Source organism: Diabrotica virgifera, chromosome 8, assembly GCF_917563875.1.
Source record: "Diabrotica virgifera virgifera chromosome 8, PGI_DIABVI_V3a".
Lineage (NCBI taxonomy): Eukaryota > Metazoa > Arthropoda > Insecta > Coleoptera > Chrysomelidae > Diabrotica > Diabrotica virgifera.
Window position 1 is genome coordinate 133,732,119 of NC_065450.1, and position 25,293 is coordinate 133,757,411.

The window sequence follows — 25,293 nt, forward strand, 5'->3', positions numbered from 1 at the left end:
GTATTATTAATACATATTATTTATAATTTAAACAACATATACAGGGTGTAATAAAAATACAGGTCATAAAATAAATCACATATTCTGGTACCAAAAACAGTTCGAGTGAACCTAACTTACCTTAATACAAATATGCACACAAAAAAAGTTACAGCCCTTTGAAGTTACAAAATGAAAATTGATTGTTTCCGATATATCGAAAACTATTAGAGATTTTTTAATGAAAATGGACATGTGGCATTCTTATGGCAGAAACATCTTAAAAGGATATTATTGTGAAATTTGTGCACCCCATAAAAATTTAATGGGGGTTTTGTTTTCTTAAACCCCCCTCCCCAAACTTTTATGTACGTTCCATTTAAATTATTATTGTGGTACCATTAGTTAAACACAACGTTTTTAAAACTTTTTTGCCTCTTAGTAATTTTTCCATAAATCAGTTTTAATCGAGGTGCGACTTCTTTTTTAATATGTTTACATCAAAATTTTATAGGGGTTTTGTGCCTTTAAACCCCCCAAATGTTTGTGTACGTTCCAATTAAACTATTATTGCGGTAACATTAGTTGAACAGAGTGTTTTTAAAGCTTTTTTCACTCGTACTATTTTTCCGATAAGGCACTTTTTATCGAGATGTGGCTTCTTTTCTAATATGGTTCAAAATATACCTCAAACTGTAATTATTTATAAATTTTCATATTATTACCAGGTCTGTATAATCGTACGTAAATGTACAAATATGTGGTGGATTTGACAAATATTCAAAATATCTCGATAAAAACTAGCTTTTCGAAAAAGTACTAAAACGCAAAAAAGTTTTAGAAATATATGTAGTTGTTAACTAATGATGCCACAGTGATAATTTAATTGGAACGTACCCAAAAGTTTAGGAAGGTTTAAGGGAACAAAATCCCCATAAAATTTTTATGGGGTGCACAAATTTCACTATAATTTTATTTTAAGATGCTCCTATCATAAGAATGCCACATGTCCGTTTTCAATAAGAAACCGCAAAAAGTTTTCGATATATTGGAAAAAATCGATTTTTATTTTGTAATTTCAAAGGGGTGTAACTTTATTTATGTGAACATTTGTACTAGGTAATTTTTGGTCCCAGAATATATGATTTAATTTATAACCTATATTTTTGTTACACCCTGTATATTATATATTAAAGTCGGAATTTCGTATTAGTTTTGAGAGTAAACTAAATGTAAGACCAAATACTTACGATGTCGGGATAGTATCATGAGGTTTTTTTCCTGATTTTCCCTCGTGATTTACTATGGAATATATAACGCGAGAATTTTAGTGTCACGTTGCATTTGGCTGTCTTTTTAAAGACAGATCACATGCTATGATGTTTTTGTGGCGGATATTCTTGAGTTAAGGTTGATTTCATGTAATCGAATGAACTATCTGTCAGTAAAGTCGTCCCAGGAACGCAACTCGTAAATATTGGCAATATCATTTTAAAGTCTTCTACTTTAAAATGTATAATATTTGTGTGAATTGCCGATATAAATGAGTCAGATTAAATAAATTATTAGAAGAATTTTTTACTAAGCAACAACATTTTTGTTTAATTTAGTAGTATTTTGTATTTTGACAACGACACCCGATTTGGGCGTCGAAACGATAATAAAATTATTTTTTTCAATTTAATTTTGGTTTATTTCGTATCTAAATTAGCCCAGTAAATGAACGGGAAATACGGCGATATCGTGTAATTTTCAGGGGCAACTCCGAATTGCATGAAAATTTGGATATAGGTTCTACTTACCATCCACTTTAAAGTTGAAATTGTGCCGTTGGTTACTTTTACTTGCGGGGTGACAGTCACCCCTTCCTGGGGGTGAAAAAACATATATTCAAGATAAGACCCGAAATGGATAAACTGACTGAATTTAAGCAACTTTTGTTCTATAGAGTTTTTTTATGTAAGTCAATACTTTTCTAGTTATTTTCGATTGAAAATGTTTATTTTTCGACAAAAGAAATCTACGTTTTCGGACGGTTTTTCGCAAATAACTCAAAAAGTAAATACTTGACCGAAAAAAATATCATTAGCAAAAATGTAGCTTATAAAAAACTGAAAAAAAATGTGTATCAGTAAAGTCTATCAATTGAGTAAAAACAAAGTTGTAGCTCATGAAAAATACGTTCTTGTTCGTCTAATTCCAAATCGAATATTTCAAAGTGAAATCACCGAAAAATTAAGCACTTTTCGGGAAAAACCTATTTAAACTTTTTTAGAGTGTTTATAAAAAGCTTTATTAGAATTGTTCATAAAAGTTTCTAGCAATAAAAATAAGCGAGTTCCGCTCAAAATAAAGTTGGCCCTCTTTTTTTGTAAAAAAATCATGCAAATATCCCAGTGTTTAGCTCCTCAAATGAAATTAATCGCTACTGCTTTACAAACAATTTACTCACTTATCTATTTTTTATATGATCTGTCAGTTTCACCGGTTTCAGTGCTTATTTTTGAAAGGGTTATAGTTAAAAAGCTTGAACGGATCACTAATGACGAGTGTATGCAAATTTTGAACAGCCATATCTTAACTAATTTTTGTTTTGCGGAAAAACAAAATAAAACTAGCATATTTATAATAATAAAACCTATATTTTTTTACTCTTTAAGATTTTTCTTATCACTAATACTTTTAAGTTATTTTGAAAAAAGGAAATTTTTCAAAAATTTTTAGAAAATTTTGTTTTACTATAAAACCAATTATTTTCAAAAATAAGCACTTCAAGCCAATCAAAACTTACAGATCATATAAACAATATATACACAGTTAAAATTAATGGTAAAGCGGTAACGATTAATTTTATTTAGGGTGCTAAATAGAGGGAGGTTTTCACAATTTTTTTACCAAAAAAAGGGGCAAACTTTTTTTTTCAGTGTAACTCGTTTATTTTTAGTGCTAGAAACTTTTGCAAAAAACAAATATAAATCTTTTTTTGGGTACTTTAAAAATGTTAATAAGCTTTTCCCGAAAAGTGCTTAACTTTCGGTGATTTCGCGTTGACTTATTCGATTTGGAATTAGAGGAATAAGAACGTATTTTTCATGAGGTATAACTTTGCTTTTTCTCAATTTATATACTTTACTGATACACCATTTTTTTGTTTTTTGATAAGCTACACTTTTGCTTAGAATATATTTTTCGATAAAATATTTACTTTTTGAGTTATTTGCAAAAAACGGTCTGAAAACGTAGTTTTTTTGTCGAAAAATCAATATTTTCAATTGCGAATAACGCGAAAAGTATTGACTTACGTAAAAAACTTTATAGAACTAAAGTTGCTTATAATTGGTCAATTTATCCATTTCCGGGCTTATTTTAAACACACGTTTTTCACCCAGGGGTGACTGTCACCCCCCAAGTAAAAGCAACCAATGGGACAAATTCAACTTTGAAGTGGAGGGTAAGTAGAACCTAAATCCAAATTTTCATGCAATTCGGAGTTGCCCCTGAAAATTACACTCCAAAGCGGTCATTTATTGGGCTAAATAGTTAATTATAAAAATGCCACAAGGAAATAGCTTCAGAACAACATTAAATAATAATTATAACACTGTGTTTATCAAACCGGAATATATAAAATAATATCTAATTGTTAAAAAACCTACTTACAGTAACAGATGTAACGAGAGCAACTCGATGGAGCTCTGTATAATTTACTTTCTTCATGTTTGCCACCATTTCAGTGGTGTTTCTCGTGTTGATACCAAGTGCAAGTGCAGTCTCTTTAGCGATTTTTCTTGCATTTCTATTTAGCGACCACAAACATAAAGAATTTCCGCTTTGCATAATGGCTGCTCTAAATAATCCTGAAAGTAAATATAGCAGATATACGCCAGTCAATGGGAGAAAGAATAGGATATTACCTCCGAATTCTATCCTACTGCATGGATTTTAATCAAATTTTGAGAATAGCCTCTACATATTGCACCCTCAGTAATATAGAGGCACAATTCAAAAAAGCAGATTGTTGGGAAATCGCGTTTAAAGATTCTGGTTTCCAATATTACAGCTGTTTTTTCAAATAACATGCTTAGGTATTATTTAAGTTATAAATGTGAAATCTGGCAGATTTGTTACTTGGTAATTACACAATAAATAGCCATGATAAAAAATAATAATATAAATAAATTACATTAATTACATGTAATGGAAAAAAATACTTTCAAGTTAGTCCCATTTATTACAAAAAAACATAACAGAAATAAGGAACTCTAATATAGTATGGTATAGTCAGACCCAAACCCAGACATCCAAAGTGAAAGTTATCCTCCAACACCAAATTGTTCTATATGGTCCACATAATGTTCAGAAAAAAGTCACACCATTTTGAGCGTCGGGTTTGGGGGGAGAGGGGGGAGAAATCGTTAAATTCGTAGTTTTTTAGGTTTTTCGTCAATATTTCTAAAACTAAGCGGTTTAGCATAAAAAACCCTCTACACAAAATTGTTCTACATTAAATTTGAAATAAAAAAGGCCCTATGCATAACCCTTCTAAAATGAACGGTTCCAAAGTTACGGAGGTAGTATAGTATAATTGGTCCAAAAAAAGGCCTAACCCAGACATCAAAAGTAAAAGTTTTCCTTCAACACCAAATTGTTCTATATGGTCCACATATTGTTCAGTAAAAAGTTACACCATTTTGAGCGTCCGGTTTGGGGGGAGATGGGGGAGAAGTCGGTAAATTAGTAGTTTTTTACGTTTTTCGTCAATATTTCTAAAACTATGCTTTAGGTAAGGAATGTTCTATAGAAAAATGTTCTACATAAAATTTGAAACAAAAAAGGTTGTATATATAACTGTTATAAAATCAACGGTTCCAGAGTTACGGAGGGTGAAAAGTGGAAGTTTTCGATACTTTTTATATTTACCGATTTCTCCCCCCTCTCTTCCCCCCAAACCCGACACTTAAAATGGTGTGACTTTTTTCTGAACATTATGTGGACCATATAGAACAATTTGGTGTTGGAGAATAACTTTCACTTTGGATGTCTGGGTTTTTGGTATAGTTATATCATAAATATTGCCCAAAAAATATAAAAAGTATCGAAAACCTCGACTTTTCACCCTCCGTAACTCTGGAACTGTTGATTTTATAACAATTATGTATAGAATATTTTTTGTTTTAAATTTCATGTAGAACATTTTTGTATATAACATTGTTTACGCTAAAGCACAGTTTTAGAAATATTGACGAAAAACGTAAAAAAATCTACTAATTTACTGGCTTCTCTCCCATCTCCCTCCCAAACCGGACGCTCAAAATGGTGTAACTTTTTACTGAACAATATGTGGACCATATAGAACATTTTGGTGTTGGAGGAAAACTTTTACTTTGGATGTTTGGGTTAGGCCTTTTTTTTGGACCAGTTATACTATACTACCTCCGTAACTTAGGAACCATTCATTTAGGAAGATTATGCATAGGGCCTTTTTTATTTCAAATTTAATGTAGAACAATTTTGTATGGAAGGTTGTTCATGCTAAACCGCGTAGTTTTAGAAATATTGGTGAAAAACTTAAAAAACTACGAATTTACCGATTTCTCCCCCTCTCCCCCCCAAACCCGACGCTCAAAATGGTGTGAGTTTTTTCTGGACATTGTGCGGACCATATAGAACAATTTGGTGTTAAAGGATAACTTCACTTTGGATGTCTGGGTTTTGCCATCTTTTGGATCAACTATACTATACTAATAAGGAAGTTTGATCCCTTATATTATGAATGCTCTGTCACTGCTTATGAAAAATAGCGATCTATTATGAATTATACCCATTTATTTATTATATTTTCTAAAATATAATGGCTCAACTTAAAACTGTTCTATATAATACAAAATGTTAAAACACAAACTCACCAGGATATTCGTTATAGAAAGACATGTTACCGATTGCTACCTTGCAGCAGTAAAAACAAGAGGTGAGCGGGAGAGTAAGAGAGAGGCACAAATATAGTTACTGAACCATTTAATGTTCTTTTTATCTCTCTGTCAGCGCTAACCGGTAGAGAATTTCATTTTGTGCCCATATCATTTAAAATCACAGTTTACACAAATTTTGAGTTAGGCTCTTATATTACTGAGGGTGCGATATCTCCTAATTCAAAGTCTACCCTATGCCGACGTGTGCTTTTATCTTGGGGGTGGTTCCCACCCCTCCTCAGGGGTGGAAAATTTTTTAGTAAGATAACCACGGAATTCGCTAGAGAACTTAATTCTAAGCAAAAACTGTTCTATATTTTTTTTTGAAAACTCAATACTTTTTGAGTTATTCGTGGTTGAAAATTGGTAATTTTCATTGAAACATAAAATCTTTTTAACTATTTAGAATGGGAAATAAGCCACAATATTATTAAAAAATGATTTTTATTAACGTTTCGACGCCCAAATCGGGTGCCGTTGTCAAAATACAAAATACTATTAATATAAACAAAAATGTTGTTGCTTAGTAAAAAAATTCTTCTAATAATTTATTTAATTTGACTCATTTATATCGGCAATTCAGATACATATGATACATTTTAAAGTAGAAGACTTTAAAATGATATTGCCAATATTTATGAGTTGCGTTCCTGGGACGACTTTACTGAAAGATAGTTCATTCGATTACATGAAATCAACCCCAACTCAAGAATATCCGTCACAAAAAAAATCATAGCATGTGATCTGTCTTTAAAAAGACAACCACATGCAACGGTGACATTAAAATTCTCGCGTTAGAGATCTCATAGTAAATCACGAGGGAAAACCAGGAAAAACCTCGTGATACTATCCCGACATCGTAAGTATTTGGTCTTACATTTAATTTACTCTCAAAATTAATACCAAATTCTGACTTTACTATAATTTTGTTTAAATTATAAATAATATCAATAATACATGGGTATATAAGTAATACTAAAATATAAAATATGTACTAACTCGACTATTGACTTACTAATTGTGGTATTTTCTTTCTATTGACTTCCTCTTTCAGTATGGGTATCCACATCCTACTGCATTCCACCGAGGAATTTGCGACACAATTGGTTTCGTTTAGCATAATTAGAGCCGCTTCTTTGATTTTTCTCTTTTTACTATCTGTTTCTTTCAGGACTATACTTGAATCTCTCCACTGAACTCTATGTTCATTATCCCATGCGTGTTGACATATTTGAGATCTATCAAATTCTCTATTTTTAATATAAGATTGATGTTCAGTTATTCTAACGTTTAATGGTCTTGATGTTTCACCTATATAAAACTGTTCGCATTCACAAGGTATTTTATAAATACAATTCTTTGTCCTTTCTTGTTCATTGTTAGGTTTAGTTTTAGATATAATAGATCTCAATGTGTTGGTTGTTTTGAATGTTGTTGAAATGTTGAATTTATTTCCTATTGTTTTAAGTTTCTCGGATAGTCCTTTTATGTATGGTATTGATATTTTCCTCGTATTATTTCTTGTGAATGTTGTAGGATCCCGTTCTATGTTGTTCTGTTCCATTCGATCCAATCTTGATAATTCCTTATTTATAAACGATAAAGGATAATCATTTTTTAATAAAATAGATGTTAAGAATTGTTTTTCTTCTAAAAAGGAATTTTCGTTAGAACAAGTAATTTTGGCTCTATCATATAAGGATTTTATGATTCCCTTTTTAACGTTGATGTTGTGATTTGATTTGTAATTGAGATATCTGTTGGTATGTGTTGGTTTTCTATACACTTGAGTCTCATATCCAGTATCCTTCTTTAAGACTAAAACATCGAGGAAAGGCAGGGTGATATTATATTCCTTTTCCATTGTAAATTTTATTGTCTCTTCTTGATCGTTTATAATATTCAGGAATGTATCCAATAATTCTGATCTACGAGGCCATATTGAAAACACATCATCTACATATCTCCACCATACAGTGGGTTTTAAATTTTGTTTAGAAATGATATTAGTTTCGAAATCCTCCATAAATATGTTAGCCAATAATGGAGATAAAGAGGAGCCCATTGCTAGACCAAAATTTTGTTTATAAAATTCATTATTTAGTTGAAAATAGGTATTATTAGTACATAATGTCAATAACTCCATTATAGCTGATACATTTAGTTTTGTCCTAGTTGTCAATGTATCATCATTCTCTAATTTCGTTTTGATTATGTTTAAAGTTTTATCTAATGGCACATTTGTAAATAAACTGTTTATGTCAAAACTTACTAAAATATTATTTGGATTAAACTCAATAGTTGATAATTTGTTTACAAAATGTTTTGTATTTTTTATAAATGTGTCATCATTATTAGCAAATGGTTTTATAATGTTTAATAAAAATTTTGATAGTTCACTACAAGGAGAACTGATGGTACTACAAATGGGTCTAAGTGGTATGTTCGCTTTATGAATTTTCGGTACTCCATAAAAATGTGGTGACTTACTGTAATGAGGTGTAATTAATTTTCTTTGATAGTATGTTAGATCATTTTTAAATTTGAATAAAGTTCTATAGATTTTGTTTTCCAGTGTTTTCGTTGGATCCTTCGTTAATTTGGTATAAGGTCCATTTGTAATTAGATCTGTAATTTTGTCCTCGTATTGTATTTTATCCATTATTACAGTTGCATTTCCTTTATCCGCTGGTAGGATCGTTATGGAGTCATCATTTTTTAAAGTTTTTAAAGCTTTAATTTCCTCTTTACTGATGTTCTGTTCAATTTGATTTGTCTTTTCCAATTCAAGTTTACATAGTACCCTATACTGTTCTTTTTCATGAGTTGGTAAACACTGTGATATTTTTTCCACTGAACTAATTATGTCTAATTTTGGAATAGATGGATGAGTAACAGCATAGTTTAAACCCTTTGACAATACCAAATTCTCCGTTGCATTTAACTGTCTATTTGATAGATTGACAACTGTCGCTAATATGTCATTATTTCTATTTAGGTTATCAAAAGTATGTATACTATTTTGTTCTAAAAGAATATTAAATTTATTTAAATGTATATTTCTTTATTTCTGATATGAATTTTGATAAATTATGTGTAAACTAAAAATAATTCGATCAAAATCAGAATTTGATATCATTCCGAAAAGCAAATCTTTAATACTTACGATGTCTTGTTCAATAAAAAATAAATTTGACCTGTGAAATTGTAACCTTTCCCGGATCATTGACAAGCTGGCTCTATGTAGAATATTTTGGAGTCTTCTGCTTGAGTATGCTGGCCGTAACCTCAAGCCCTTCGGTATTAAGTTGTTATCTCTACATCGTTTTAAGAATTTGATAGAATTTTGACAGTGTGCCAGTTTCTCGTAGAAGGTTTCCAATTTCCTAAAATTTTGACACACGCTAGGCCCATCCGGTTTCTTAATGTTGTTCTGAAGCTATTTCCTTGTGGCATTTTTACAATTTTAACTATTTAGAATGGGAAATAAGCCACAATATTATTAAAAAATGATTTTTATTAACGTTTCGACGCCCAAATCGGGTGCCGTTGTCAAAATACAAAATACTATTAATATAAACAAAAATGTTGTTGCTTAGTAAAAAAATTCTTCTAATAATTTATTTAATTTGACTCATTTATATCGGCAATTCAGATACATATGATACATTTTAAAGTAGAAGACTTTAAAATGATATTGCCAATATTTATGAGTTGCGTTCCTGGGACGACTTTACTGAAAGATAGTTCATTCGATTACATGAAATCAACCCCAACTCAAGAATATCCGTCACAAAAAAAATCATAGCATGTGATCTGTCTTTAAAAAGACAACCACATGCAACGGTGACATTAAAATTCTCGCGTTAGAGATCTCATAGTAAATCACGAGGGAAAACCAGGAAAAACCTCGTGATACTATCCCGACATCGTAAGTATTTGGTCTTACATTTAATTTACTCTCAAAATTAATACCAAATTCTGACTTTACTATAATTTTGTTTAAATTATAAATAATATCAATAATACATGGGTATATAAGTAATACTAAAATATAAAATATGTACTAACTCGACTATTGACTTACTAATTGTGGTATTTTCTTTCTATTGACTTCCTCTTTCAGTATGGGTATCCACATCCTACTGCATTCCACCGAGGAATTTGCGACACAATTGGTTTCGTTTAGCATAATTAGAGCCGCTTCTTTGATTTTTCTCTTTTTACTATCTGTTTCTTTCAGGACTATACTTGAATCTCTCCACTGAATGATATCAAATTGCTTTTCGGAATGATATCAAATTCTGATTTTGATCGAATTATTTTTAGTTTACACATAATTTATCAAAATTCATATCAGAAACAAAGAAATATACATTTAAATAAATTTAATATTCTTTTAGAACAAAATAGTATACATACTTTTGATAACCTAAATAGAAATAATGACATATTAGCGACAGTTGTCAATCTATCAAATAGACAGTTAAATGCAACGGAGAATTTGGTACTGTCAAAGGGTTTAAACTATGCTGTTACTCATCCATCTATTCCAAAATTAGACATAATTAGTTCAGTGAAAAAAAAAAAAATATCACAGTGTTTACCAACTCATGAAAAAGAACAGTATAGGGTACTATGTAAACTTGAATTGGAAAAGACAAATCAAATTGAACAGAACATCAGTAAAGAGGAAATTAAAGCTTTAAAAACTTTAAAAAATGATGACTCCATAACGATCCTACCAGCGGATAAAGCAAATGCAACTGTAATAATGGATAAAATACAATACGAGGACAAAATTACAGATCTAATTACAAATGGACCTTATAGCAAATTAACGAAGGATCCAACGAAAACACTGGAAAACAAAATCTATAGAACTTTATTCAAATTTAAAAATGATCTAACATACTATCAAAGAAAATTAATTACACCTCATTACAGTAAGTCACCACATTTTTATGGAGTACCGAAAATTCATAAAGCGAACATACCACTTAGACCCATTTGTAGTACCATCAGTTCTCCTTGTAGTGAACTATCAAAATTTTTATTAAACATTATAAAACCATTTGCTAATAATGATGACACATTTATAAAAAATACAAAACATTTTGTAAACAAATTATCAACTATTGAGTTTAATCCAAATAATATTTTAGTAAGTTTTGACATAAACAGTTTATTTACAAATGTGCCATTAGATAAAACTTTAAACATAATCAAAACGAAATTAGAGAATGATGATACATTGACAACTAGGACAAAACTAAATGTATCAGCTATAATGGAGTTATTGACATTATGTACTAATAATACCTATTTTCAACTAAATAATGAATTTTATAAACAAAATTTTGGTCTAGCAATGGGCTCCTCTTTATCTCCATTATTGGCTAATATATTTATGGAGGATTTCGAAACTAATATCATTTCTAAACAAAATTTAAAACCCACTGTATGGTGGAGATATGTAGATGATGTGTTTTCAATATGGCCTCATAGATCAGAATTATTGGATACATTCATGAATATTATAAACGATCAAGAAGAGACAATAAAATTTACAATGGAAAAGGAATATAATAACACCCTGCCTTTCCTCGATGTTTTAGTCTTAAAGAAGGATACTGGATATGAGACTCAAGTGTATAGAAAACCAACACATACCAACAGATATCTCAATTACAAATCAAATCACAACATCAACGTTAAAAAGGGAATCATAAAATCCTTATATGATAGAGCCAAAATTACTTGCTCTAACGAAAATTCCTTTTTAGAAGAAAAACAATTCTTAACATCTATTTTATTAAAAAATGATTATCCTTTATCGTTTATAAATAAGGAATTATCAAGATTGGATCGAATGGAACAGAACAACATAGAACGGAATCCTACAACATTCACAAGAAATAATACGAGGAAAATATCAATACCATACATAAAAGGACTATCCGAGAAACTTAAAACAATAGGAAATAAATTCAACATTTCAACAACATTCAAAACAACCAACACATTGAGATCTATTCTATCTAAAACTAAACCTAACAATGAACAAGAAAGGACAAAGAATTGTATTTATAAAATACCTTGTGAATGCGAACAGTTTTATATAGGTGAAACATCAAGACCATTAAACGTTAGAATAAGTGAACATCAATCTTATATTAAAAATAGAGAATTTGATAGATCTCAAATATGTCAACACGCATGGGATAATGAACATAGAGTTCAGTGGAGAGATTCAAAAATAGTCCTGAAAGAAACAGATAGTAAAAAGAGAAAAATCAAAGAAGCGGCTCTAATTATGCTAAACGAAACCAATTGTGTCGCAAATTCCTCGGTGGAATGCAGTAGGATGTGGATACCCATACTGAAAGAGGAAGTCAATAGAAAGAAAATACCACAATTAGTAAGTCAATAGTCGAGTTAGTACATATTTTATATTTTAGTATTACTGATATACCCATGTATTATTGATATTATTTATAATTTAAACAAAATTATAGTAAAGTCAGAATTTGGTATTAATTTTGAGAGTAAATTAAATGTAAGACCAAATACTTACGATGTCGGGATAGTATCACGAGGTTTTTCCTGGTTTTCCCTCGTGATTTACTATGAGATCTCTAACGCGAGAATTTTAATGTCACCGTTGCATGTGGTTGTCTTTTTAAAGACAGATCACATGCTATGATTTTTTTTTGTGACGGATATTCTTGAGTTGGGGTTGATTTCATGTAATCGAATGAACTATCTTTCAGTAAAGTCGTCCCAGGAACGCAACTCATAAATATTGGCAATATCATTTTAAAGTCTTCTACTTTAAAATGTATCATATGTATCTGAATTGCCGATATAAATGAGTCAAATTAAATAAATTATTAGAAGAATTTTTTTACTAAGCAACAACATTTTTATTTATATTAATAGTATTTTGTATTTTGACAACGGCACCCGATTTGGGCGTCGAAACGTTAATAAAAATCATTTTTTAATAATATTGTGGCTTATTTCCCATTCTAAATAGTTAAAATTGTAAAAATGCCACAAGAAAATAGCTTCAGAACAACAATAAAATCTTTTTGAACGGTTTTTTTCCAATACCTTAAAAATATGCATCTAACTAAAAAATCTGTATAAAACATTTTTGTAGGTTATAAGAAAACAAAGACACACTTGCCTTCATAAATCTTCTAGTTATGATACAAAAAGGGATATGGTAGGTGAAAAGAGTTTGTTTTTTTGTTACATGCTCAAATTGGTGTATTCAACTTGAAATAACAGTTAAACGGTCGATTTTATGTGTATAATGCTACCAATACCTTTTGTAGTCATTGAAAATATCTTTAAAATGAGCAATATTAAAGGTAAATTACATTCAAACTAAGCGAGATATCTTGCAAACAAAATTGAAAACTAATCTATTTTAAGAAAAAATGAGAAATAATTTTAACCCCCATCCATCAGAATGTAAATGCATCATTTTCCGTCTACAATACCTTTTACTATAGTATTATTTCTATGTTCAAAACGTTGGACGAGTTTAAAATGAATGGTTTTTGAAAAAAATAAGATCAAACTATAGAGCGCATTTTTAAATTTTCTTAAAAATCTTCCTTTTTCTCCATATAACTTGAAAATGATAACAGATACAGTAATGAAAAATAAAAACTAAATTTTAATCTAAAATAACTCTACATTTTTGTATATCTTTTTTTGTATCTCGTATCATTTTCGAGTTACAATGAGAAAAAGGAAGATTTTTAAGAAAATTTAAAAATTGATGGATTCGACCGTTACTTGATGGAAGTTCATTTTATCTAACAATAAAATACTGAAAACGTTTGTTTTCTATACTTCCTTTACTAAACTGTTTGTTTATTGTTAGATAAATTTAAAAATGGCCTCTATAGTTTGATCTTACTTTTTTCAATCCTTTATTTTAAACCAGTCCAACTTTTTGAACATAGAAATAACAATATAATAAAACGTATTTTAGAAGGAAAACGATGTATTTAAATTCTGATGGATGAGGGGTTAAATATACTTCTCATTTCGTCTTAAAATACATTAGTCATTCATTTTTTTGCAGTATATCTCGCTTAGTTTGAATGTAATCGACATTTAATAATGCTCATTTTAAAGGCCTTTTCAAGAACTTCCAATGCTATTAGTACCATTACACAACTAAAATCAACCGTTTCTCTGTTATTTCAAGTTGAATACACCGATTTGAGCATGAGCATGCACCAAAAAACAAAATCTTCTCACCTACCATATCCCTTTTTGTATTATAACTAGAAGATTTATGAAGGAATGACTCTCTTAGTTTTTTATAAGCTACAAAAAAATTTTATATAGTTTTTTTGTTAGATACATAGTTTTTAAGTTATTCGCAAAAATCCGTCCGAAAGGGTATCATTTTTCAATGAAAATGCCCAATTTTTAACCACGAATAGCTCAAAAAGTATTGAGTTTTCAAAAAATAATTATGGAACATGTTTTGCTTAGAATTAGATTCTCTAGCCTCATCCGTTGGCTATTTTATCCAAAAAAAAATGTTCACCCCCGAGAAGGGGTGAGAACCACCCCGAAGATAAAAGCGCAAATCGGCATAGGGTAGACTTTGTTTCTTGAGCTATTCCCTACTTACTGTCAAAATATCAAGTAAATCGATGTAGTAGGATAGAATTCGGAGCCAAATACCCTCATTGACTGCCCTAATAGAAAAAACATGTTATTTTTTAGCAATACATATAATGAAAATTCATGAATTCCAACTTATTCACAGAACCAATTTATTACTACATCAACACTGTTCAGAGATTTTTCTACAAGCTTCGTTATCTCTTGTATATCTGCTGCTCAACACCTCATCTTGTTGCTCTGTATAGATCTTCTACCCTCTTGAACCACCCAAACTTGGTAGAGTGAAAATGATCACATCGTTGTTTGATTTTCCATATGCACGTAAGGCTCACGTTCAAATCTGCAGTAACTTTCCTTAGTGGTCAACCTTATTCGAGTTTGGCAATTGCTTTTGTTTTTGTGCGTCATTCAAATGCATTCTAGGCATTCTGGTTGCATTTAATAGCTTTTTAATTAATTGTTCAATAAGCGCGATATTTTTGACAGACCCTTTGACATTCAGCAAATGCGTACGCCACTGCAAGTTTACAGTATTACAACGGCATTACAATGTAAAAATGAAGGTGTAAGTTACCTACCCAGAGAAATAAGGCAAAAATGTTCGGGATACTGACCCAGCCAAGTTGAAAATGGGTTTTTTGAGTACCTACTCTACAATACCTAATAGGTACATTAAAAATACAAAAATTCCCGTCACAATTTGGAGGCATATAATAGATATTAATAAATTAGGACCAAAAATGGCAGTTTTTTTGTTTAAGTCGCGACAGGTAAAAATGGGATAACTTAATAATGATATTACCACAGAATACCCCAACCAACTTGGTTGGTTGGTTGGTCTATTCTGTGATATGTATTACTTAGACTCATCATCTTTTAGTAGATGAGCAAATGTTTAAAATGGCAGTTTTTGAATTTTGGTCTGATCATTTGTTGCTTGGGAAATTGTAAAATAATGCTATAATTTAATAATAAATTAATAAAAGTCTTTTTTACCATTGCAAAAACATTTTACTAAAGTAAAATATTTTTTTCATGTTTGGCTTATAAATAATTTGAATAACTTTGTCAATATTGACTGTAGACTAAATCCACTTTAATATTTGTAAAGCTGATATTTTTAGACAAATTTTCACAAAAAAAATTTGGCCTAGATCAATTAGGGTCAAAGTAAGCTACTGTTTTATTTAGTTTATAGCTACTGTGTTTATAGCAATTAAGCATAAAGTTAGAGTAAACTTTGAACTTCAACAGATCGGTTATTAAAGCTTTAAAAATGAATTCCTAACGAAATCGGCTCGGGGCCGGTGAAAGGAAATTATAAAATCCGTGCACTAAAAAAATGAAATTGATTCTTCAAACATATGCTGCGACCCTAATCTCCGCAACTTGTTGATGGATTTTGATCATTTTTTTATTTTTATGTACTCTTAGTCTTGTAGAGTACATTATGTACAAATATATCCACCTAACATTACAAAATCCTCTCTAAAGGAGGAATCCCTCTTATCACGCTGGGGTATGAACAATAGATTACGACCGATTCTCAGACCTATCGAATATACCGGAAAATATCGACGAAGCTCATATTGCTCAAGCCAATAAAGAGCAGTGAGACATCAAAATAGGACAGAATTATGAAAAAAAAGGTTTGACCGACAATTTACGGCTTTTACTGGATAATAAGGGCACCAAATACGTACCAAAAAATACGTAAAACAATATCTTTGACCACTTTATACGATTAAATTACAATAGAAATATTTAGAAGCATTTTTTTCAAAATCACAGTTTTTCAAAACTGGGAGACGTTTTTTTCAAAAACTACTAGGTACACCAATCTCAGTAGAACAATTTTTTTGGATACTTTGTTTATACGAGTACAAAACAAATGTATGAAAATTAAACAAACCACCTTTTTTTAGTGCAGTGGTAAATTCACCCCTAAAATATTTTTTTTAACTTTCTATAAAATACTGTCTAAAGGCTTTAACACTATAATGGTAGGGGAGCTCAAGCGGGGATTTTTGCAGTTACTCGAGCGCATCAGATAATCACATGGAAAGAAACCTTGTACCCTGTAATTGTATCCCTAACATACAGTATAGTGCAAATGAAAGGAATAAATTCGTTATTTCGTAAACCGGCGACGATAAGGAAAAATCCCAAAATAGGTAGATTTTTATTTTTAAATTATGATATTCTGGCATGTATGTCATAATAGTGACGTCATCCATCTGGGTGTGATGACGTAATCGATGATTTTTTAAATGGGAATGGGGGTCGTGTGCTAGCTCATTTGAAAGGTTATTCAATTCTCTATTCAGTATATAAACATTTACATAATGGTTTATACAGGGTGTCCAAAAAATTTTTTTTAATTAAATTATTTGACAAAAAAAAGAAGAATAATATGTAATTTATTTAATTCAAAATTCATTTTACTGTTGCTCGAAAACAGAAAGAAATGTTTATATCACAAATAAACATTGCTTTTCGATTAAATTCAATGTTCAAGCCAGCTCCCGTCAGCCACCTGCTTCTTGGAAGTTTGAACATTTAATTTAAGCGAAAAGAAATGTTTATTTGTAAAATAAACATTTTTTCTGATTTATGACAGCAATAAAATGTATTTTTAATTAAATAAATCACATACATTCTTCTTTTTTTGTCAAATAATTTAATTTAAAATTTTTTTTGACACATGAATTATTATATAAATGGTTATATTACTGAATAGAGAATTAAATAACCTTTCAAATGAGTTATCACACGATCCCTATTCTCATTTAACAAAATCATCGATTACGTCATCACGCCCAGATGGATGACGTAATAGTATGACATATATGCCGAAATATCATAATTTAAAAATAAAAATCGACCTGTTTCGGGAGTTTTCTTTAAAGTCGCTGGCTTACGAAATAACGAATTTATTCCTTTCATTTGCACCATACTGTATATTGAATCTGAATGCAGGGGAGTTCGTTAAAGGGGGACTGAAGGAAAATCTATCCTTAGAAAAACTCGAAATCGTCAGATGAAGATAAGGTAAGTTAAGTACATGCAAAAGAGTGTATGCTTCAAAAGTCTGACGATTTGAGTGGGGCGTAAGGAAATGGGTGGGTAACAAAGTTTCACAAGAAAAAAAGCGAATATTTCGAGAAATAAACGTCAGATCGAAAGCTAAAAAATACTTTAGAAGATAGAAATAAAAAAATCGTTCGATAGATTTTTGAGAAATATTGAACATGACTCAAGAGAGGGGTGGGGGGTAAATTTAAAACTTTAAATAGGAATCTCACGATATTTCGCGGAATGAACATCATATCGAAAACTGCAAAATACACGTATTTAATATTTTTTTTTAAATCTATTGAATGACACCAAACACGACCACGGAGGTGGGGTGGGGGGTTAATTTAAAATCTTAAATAGGAGCTCCAATTTTTTATTGCAGATTTAGATTCCTTACGTAAAAATAGGTAACATTTATTCGAGACATTTTTTGTAATTAGGGATAGATGGGCTGTCATCGGAAAAAAACGATTGTTGGAAATGGAAAATTAAATAAAAAAATTGAAAGTCCCCCAAAGGGAAAAATTTACTTAACGTTTTTTGGTTTTAGGATCTACTCTCCACAATCCAATAGGTTCCCAGAGCGCTCGAGTAACTGCAAATTTGGCATACTTTCCTCCCCTACTATAAAAATAGTTACCTTTTCAAAGGTTTATTTATTAGTTTTAAGTCTCATGAACTGAATCCCGTTTAAATAAAAAAAAAAAATGTAACAGAAAAGCAGAAAAGCGTCTCCCAAATTAAAATGTCTTCTTTTAGACGACGCCCTCAGCAGTGGTGAAGTATAACGAAAACTGCCAAAACAGGCACTATTTGTATAATGTATGAGGTAAAAATTTTTTGTATACCTCAAACCTTCTCAACAATCTATAAAAAATTATAATCATAAATGTAATTTTATAACATTTAAAACTTGTCTTATTTTCAAATTCAAAAAAGTAAAAGTCCCCTTAACACTTTCGCTGCTGGCTTCTATGATACGGAGTTGCCAGGTGCGGCATCTTTTTTCTAAAAATTTCAATTTTTTTGTTCTTTATAATTGCTTTAGTACTAAACTAAAGCTCATATATAGGGAGTTTAGTTGTTTTTTTATAAATGTCCCGCATGCGTGTCGGGCGCACAAAGGTATAATTTTTTTGCCAAGTGCTGACTGACACGCATGCATGTCAATATATTTTTTACTACTTTAAAAGATTATTGAAGACAATTTTAATAAAACTCAGTAAAAACAATTAGAATACAATGAACCCTTTCAATACATTCGCACTGCTCGAATTATTTGAATGTGTGTCCGACTTGACCTCGCTAATTTGTATCCCCTACTCTAGCATGCCCGATTAACAAATGCCCTCTCATTGGGAAATTCTGAAAACGGCAAAGATATTTTAAATGCTTGTGCCTTAGTAACACGCTAACAAGATCTGAATTATCTGCTGGATACGCTGTATTTAAAATGCTCTGTTAAATATAACTGGTCAGATGTCACGCAAGTATGTCGTCAGCACCTGACAAAATAACTTAAGGTCACACATGCGTGACATCAGCAGTGAAAGTGTTAAGGAATTACCTTTTGATTTCTTCGACTGAAGCTGATACGACACTGAAGCTGCTCCTGCACTTTCTCCAAATATTGTTACTTTTTTTGGATCGCCGCCGAAATGTTTTATGTTGGATTGTACCCACCTCAGAGCCAGATTTTGATCCTTAAGAGCTGCATTACCTGGTGCCGCCATATCTTCTGTACTTAAAAAGCCAAATACTCCAAGACGATAATTAAAAGATACAAATACAACGTCGTAATCTATAATGTGGTCGGGCCCATATTGACCGTATGACGAATTTCCATGGATAAATGCTCCACCGTGTATCCACACCATTACTGATAGATTTCCATTTAACGTTAACTAAAAAAGAGTTTTCAGATAACTCAAGTTTTAAAAAAATATACAGGGTGTAACAAAAATACAGGTCATAAATTAAATCACATATTCTGGGAACAAAAATAGTTCGAATGAACCTTACTTACCTTAATACAAATATGCACATAAAAAAAGTTACAGCCCTTTGAAGTTACAAAATGAAAATCGATTTTTTCGAATATATCGAAAACTGTTAGAGATTTTTTATTAAAAATGGACATGTGGCATTCTTATGGTAGGAGCATCTTAAAGAAAAATTATAGTGAAATTTGTGCACCCCACAAAAATTTTATGGGGGTTTTGTTCCCTTAAACCCCCCCAAACTTTTGTGTACGTCTCAATTAAATTATTATTGTGGTACCATTAATTAAATTCAATATTCTTAAAACTTTTTTGCCTCTTAGTATATTTTCGATAAGGCAGTTTTTATCGAGTTGAAGCCTATTTTTTAATATGTTTACATAAAAATTTTATGAGGGTTTTGTTCTTTTAAACCCCCCAAATATTTGTGTACGTTCCAATTAAAATATTACTGCGGTACCATTAGTTAAACACAGTGTTCTTAAAACTTTTTTGCCTCTTTGTATTTTTTCGAGAAGGCACCTTTTATCGAGATGTGGCTTCTTTTTTAATATGGTTCAAAATATACCTTAAAATGTAAGTCATACATAAATTTTCATATTACTACCAAGTCTCCATAATCGTACTTAACCATATACAAATATGCGGTGGATTTGACAAATATTCAAAATATCTCGATAAAACCTGACTTTTCAAAAAAGTACTAAGAGCCAAAAAAATTTTAAAAATACTGTATTTAACTAATGGATTTAATTGGAACGTACACAAGAGTTGGGGGGGGGGTTTAAAGGAACAAAACCCCCATAAATTTTTTATGAGGTGTCCAAATTTCACTATAATTTTTAATTTTTTTTTTAAGATGCTACTGCCATAATAATGCCACAGGTCCATTTTCACTAAAAAATCTTTAATAGTTTTCGACATATTGGAAAAAATTGATTTTCATTTTGTAATTTCAAGGGGCTATAACTTTTTTTATGTGCACATTTGTACTAAGGTAAGTTAGGTTCAATCGAACTATTTTTGGTCTCAGAATATGTGATTAAATTTATGACCTGTATTTTTGTTACACCCTGTATAATTTATTTATCATTTCCGTTGATGAAAGATAGAGAACTATCCAAACAATTTAAATCGTGCTCTCAGTACTGCAAAAAAACTAAAGTAATATCTTCAATAAATATTGAATAAAAATTTGAAGTATAACTTCAAAAAAGTCACTTCTTAATTATTAATCAATTATAATCTGGACAAAATTATATCTAGCACACAAACACTCCTTGTTTTTTATAATTTTTAACGTACTAAATTACATATCAAATAATTTGTATCCATTAATAAATTATTAAATTATTATTATTATTATTATCCAGCAATTAAATTGCTGGTAAATAACTTTTCCTTGTATTTTGCTAATTAGCCCAGAGTATAAGAAATTTTTTACTTGACTGTTAGGCCATTGAAATGTTACATTTCTTAGAGGAGTCAATTTTATTTTTTTAATGTGTAGGGGGTTTCAGTAGAAGCTTAAGTTCAAGTTTTTGGGGTCGGCACCCTTGTCCCCCGGCCGCCATATTAGAAAAAGGGGTGCAAAGGGCTTTCGCGCTGTATCTCCTAAACTAGCAATCCTAAAGAAAATTTAATTACATATAAAATGTAGAAAATTTTCTACAATTTTATATCTATTACTTTTTATCGTCAAGTGACCAACAAAAAAGTTATAAACAAAAATATGAGAAAATTTTGTAAGAAGTTTCCTTTTGGAGGTTATAACTTTTTTCCGTTCATTTCACAATAAAATATCATCATAGCGATTTTGTAGACGATTTTTTAATGAACAATTTTCACTACAAAGTTGTTTAATTTTATTTATTATCTAGGTTTTACAGCGCTCCAATCTTGACCAGATTCTCGAATTCTCATAAGAATACAATAAAAAAAATACTTTTCTATCTAATATTATATACAGTGAGATCGTAAAGGTTGGAATAAATTTATTTTCTAGAGAATGGACGATTTTGGAAAAAAATCCTGAAAGAGGTCAATTTTTATTTTTAAATTACGACTTTTTGGCTTATATATATATTATACTAGTGACGTCACCCATCTGGGCGTGATGACGTCATCGATGATTTTTTTAAATGAAACTAGGGATCGTGTGATAGCTAATTTGAAAGTTAATTCAATTATATATTCAGTAATATAAACATTAACATAATTGTTTATACAGGGTATCCAAAAAATTTTTTTTAATTAAATTTATTGACAAAAAGAAGAATGTGTGTAATTTATTTAATTCAAAATACATTTTACTGCTATCATAAAACAGGAAAAAATGTTTATTTGACAAATAAATATTGTTTTTTGCTTAAATTCGATATTAAAGCAGCCACCCACCAGCCTCGTGACAGTTTGAACATTTAAATTAAGCGAAAATCCATGAATACTTTTTAAATAAACATTTTTTTCTGTTGTCTGAGAGCAGTAAAATGTATTTTGAATTAAGTAAATTACATACATTCTTTTTTTTATGTCAATAAATTTAATCCAAAAATTTTTTTATTGGAGATCCTGTATAAATAATTATGTTAATATTTATATTGTTGAATAGATAATTGAATTACCTTTCAAATGAGCTATCACACGACCCCTATTCCCATTTAAAAAAATCAACGATGACGTAATCACGCCCAAATGGGTGACTTAACTAGTATGATATATATTCCAAAAAGTCGTAATTTAAAAATAGAAATTGACCTGTTTCGGGATTATTTTCCAAAATCATCCATTCTCGAGAAAATGAATTTATTCCAACCTTTACGTGCTCACTGTATATTATATAAGACGAGCGGCAGCAATCGTTATGCCGACCACGAAAATCAAATTTAAGGTAAATGACAAATTTTGGTCTATTTTTATGTTTTCGAGGCCGCTGAATCCGAATAGTAAGTTTATTTTTATCTAGATTTGGTGGAACATGTTCAAAAATCAAATTTTATACAAAAATGTCGAAAATCAATTTTGATGATTTTTCAAATTTACCTCGCTGTATCTTTGGTCGCTGTAATTTTTTTTTTTTTTTTTTGAAAATTGTACTGCGTCATCTTTGAAGTATGTAGATAACAATGAAATTTGTCCATAATGCTTAAACATATTAAAAAAGGAATTGTTAGTTTTTAAACATTTTGTCATCATATTTCGTTAGTTTCATGTTTACTTAAAAAAGTTGAGTGACAAACTTTTTAGTTTATAATTTTAACCAACACAACAATAAAACATAATTCATGAAGAAGTTTTTTGAAAAATTTTAAGTCAAAATATACAATAGGAAAAAAGTTATGTTACTTCATAGACAAGCGGCACACCCCAAAAAACGCTTATACCTCGAGATCCTGACCACGGTGTGGTGAATGGCTAATTTTGAGCAAACTTTATGATTTTGATATCAAAAATTCGTTTTTTTTTCTCTTCTTAAGAATTTTGCATTTTGCGGTTGTGTCATTCTTCTTCTGAACCGGCGAATTTGTCCTCAAACAACTTCTTGGGCCTTTTCTATATATGCTTAGGGTTATAAGTTTTATAGTTGGTAGAAAGGTCAAAAACAGATTAATAATAGCATAGGAATGGTAAAATCATAATAAATTGTATGAATAAAAAATATATATATATATAGATAGAAAAGTAAGCCTAACTTTTGTTTTTATTGTATCACTATGAGCATTCGAGAATCTGGTCAAGTTTGGAGCGCTGTAAAACCTATATAAATAAATAGAATTAAACAACTTTATAGTGAAAATTGTTCGCTGAAAAACGCTCTATGAAATTGCTATGGAAAAAAAGTTATAACCTCCAAAAGGAAACTTGTTAAAAATTGTTTACATATTTTTGTTTATATCTTTTTTGTTGGTCACTTGACGATAAAAAGTAATAGATATAAAATTGTAGAAAATTTAATTTTCTACATTTTATGTTTAATTAGATTTTCCGTAGGGCTAGTAGTTTACGAGATATAGCGCGAAACCCCTTTGCACCCCATTTCCAAGATGGCGGCCGGGGGACAAGGGTGTCGACCCCAAAAACCTTAAGCTTCTACTGATCCCCCTACACATTAAAGAAATAAAATTGACTCCTCTAACAAATGCAAGGTATGGCTTAAAAAATGTAACATTTTAATGGACTATGTAAGTTTATGTTATTTTAATTTGTACATTTGTAACGTTGTCAACGTTCAATTTTGAACCAGTCAAAAAATGTTGACGTTAACATTTCCATTTTTAAATTCATTTTTTCGCTTCAATTCTCAAATTCGATATGTACTTAATAAAAAAAGATAAAACAATGTATTTAAAATTATAAATACGTTTTCACTTACATCAGGCGTGTAAACATTAATATATAAGCAATCTTCTGAACCTTGAATGGGTCTGAGTCTTTGTACACATTCTGATCCATCCTTAGTTGCATCCCAAACGCCTTCCCATTTGTCATTTTTTTGAGGAGCCTAAAATTATTATGGTATTACATTATACTTTGATAAATAGAACAAAAACATTTCATAAAAGTTTGGTAACGAATGAGTCATGCTTAACCTTAGATTCCTGAGATTAAAATAGGTCGATTTAAGACCGGCGCTCACTTATACGGAACAGCCCGCTACGGAACGGACAGCGACGATCGGCATTTTAATATTTTGGTGTATTCAAATGGCTCAGCGCCTCGTTTACGAAATCGTAGCACATCGCGCTGAGCCATTTGAATACTAGTCCATTGAAATATTACATTTAGGGTTGCATTTCTTAGAGGAGTCAATTTTATTTTTTTAATGTATAGGATGGTACAGTACAGAGTTGGCCAAGCTCCTTGATAGTCCGAGCCACTTTTCATAAGTTGAACTTTTTCGCGAGCCGCAATTCAATACGTATTCAAAAAGTATGTAAAGAAGGTATTTACAAATTTTTAACAGAAATTTTATTTATTGAAAACAGAAATAAATTTACGAAATATTAAAACTTAATTACATATAGTTTTATTTTCGAGCTTGATCTTTGGGATATTTGGGTCATATATATTGGTAATAAAAAATTCACCTTACGAATTACATATGTTCATTTCAAACGAATTCAGAAAAAAATGAAGAGACGATTCAAAATATTTTAAGTCTTGAAATCTATATACCTACTCGTTAATGACTAAGATGTGTAATTCAAATTACAAATTATATCCGTAGCATAGCAAGAGTTATACAAATCTGTCTGGAGTCGGTTGATTTACTAACTTTTATTTTGCGCCACTCTTAATATTCAATCGTGCAGTTTTTGATGTGTCATATCATTTTAAAAGACATTTTGAAACATATGGCACGATAATAATTTATTTTAATATAATACTTAACACAAAATTGAAAAGAAATTCGGGTTCATTTATCGAGAGCCACAAGTAATCCTTCAAAGAGCCGCATGTGGCTCGCGAGCCGCAGTCTGGCCACCCCTGGTATAGTAGAAGCTTAAGTTCAAGTTTTTGGGTCGCCGCCCTTGTCCCCCGGCCGCCATCTTGGAAAAAGTGGTACAAAGGGCTTTCGCGCTGTATCTCCTAAACTAGCAACCATA

At 30.5% G+C, this 25,293-nt stretch overlaps 1 protein-coding gene across 1 annotated transcript in view; it reads right to left on the reverse strand.

Annotated features, from left to right (window-relative positions):
* LOC126889247 (venom carboxylesterase-6-like) overlaps positions 1 to 25,293 on the reverse strand; it is a 77,923-nt gene that overhangs the window by 35,247 nt on the left and 17,383 nt on the right. The window contains exons 3-5 of the mRNA XM_050657345.1: positions 24,060 to 24,188; positions 19,255 to 19,591; positions 3,640 to 3,836 (exon numbers count right to left, since the gene is read on the reverse strand). Coding sequence (XP_050513302.1) covers positions 3,640 to 3,836; positions 19,255 to 19,591; positions 24,060 to 24,188 — 663 coding nt within the window. The remainder of the gene's footprint in view (positions 1 to 3,639; positions 3,837 to 19,254; positions 19,592 to 24,059; positions 24,189 to 25,293) is intronic.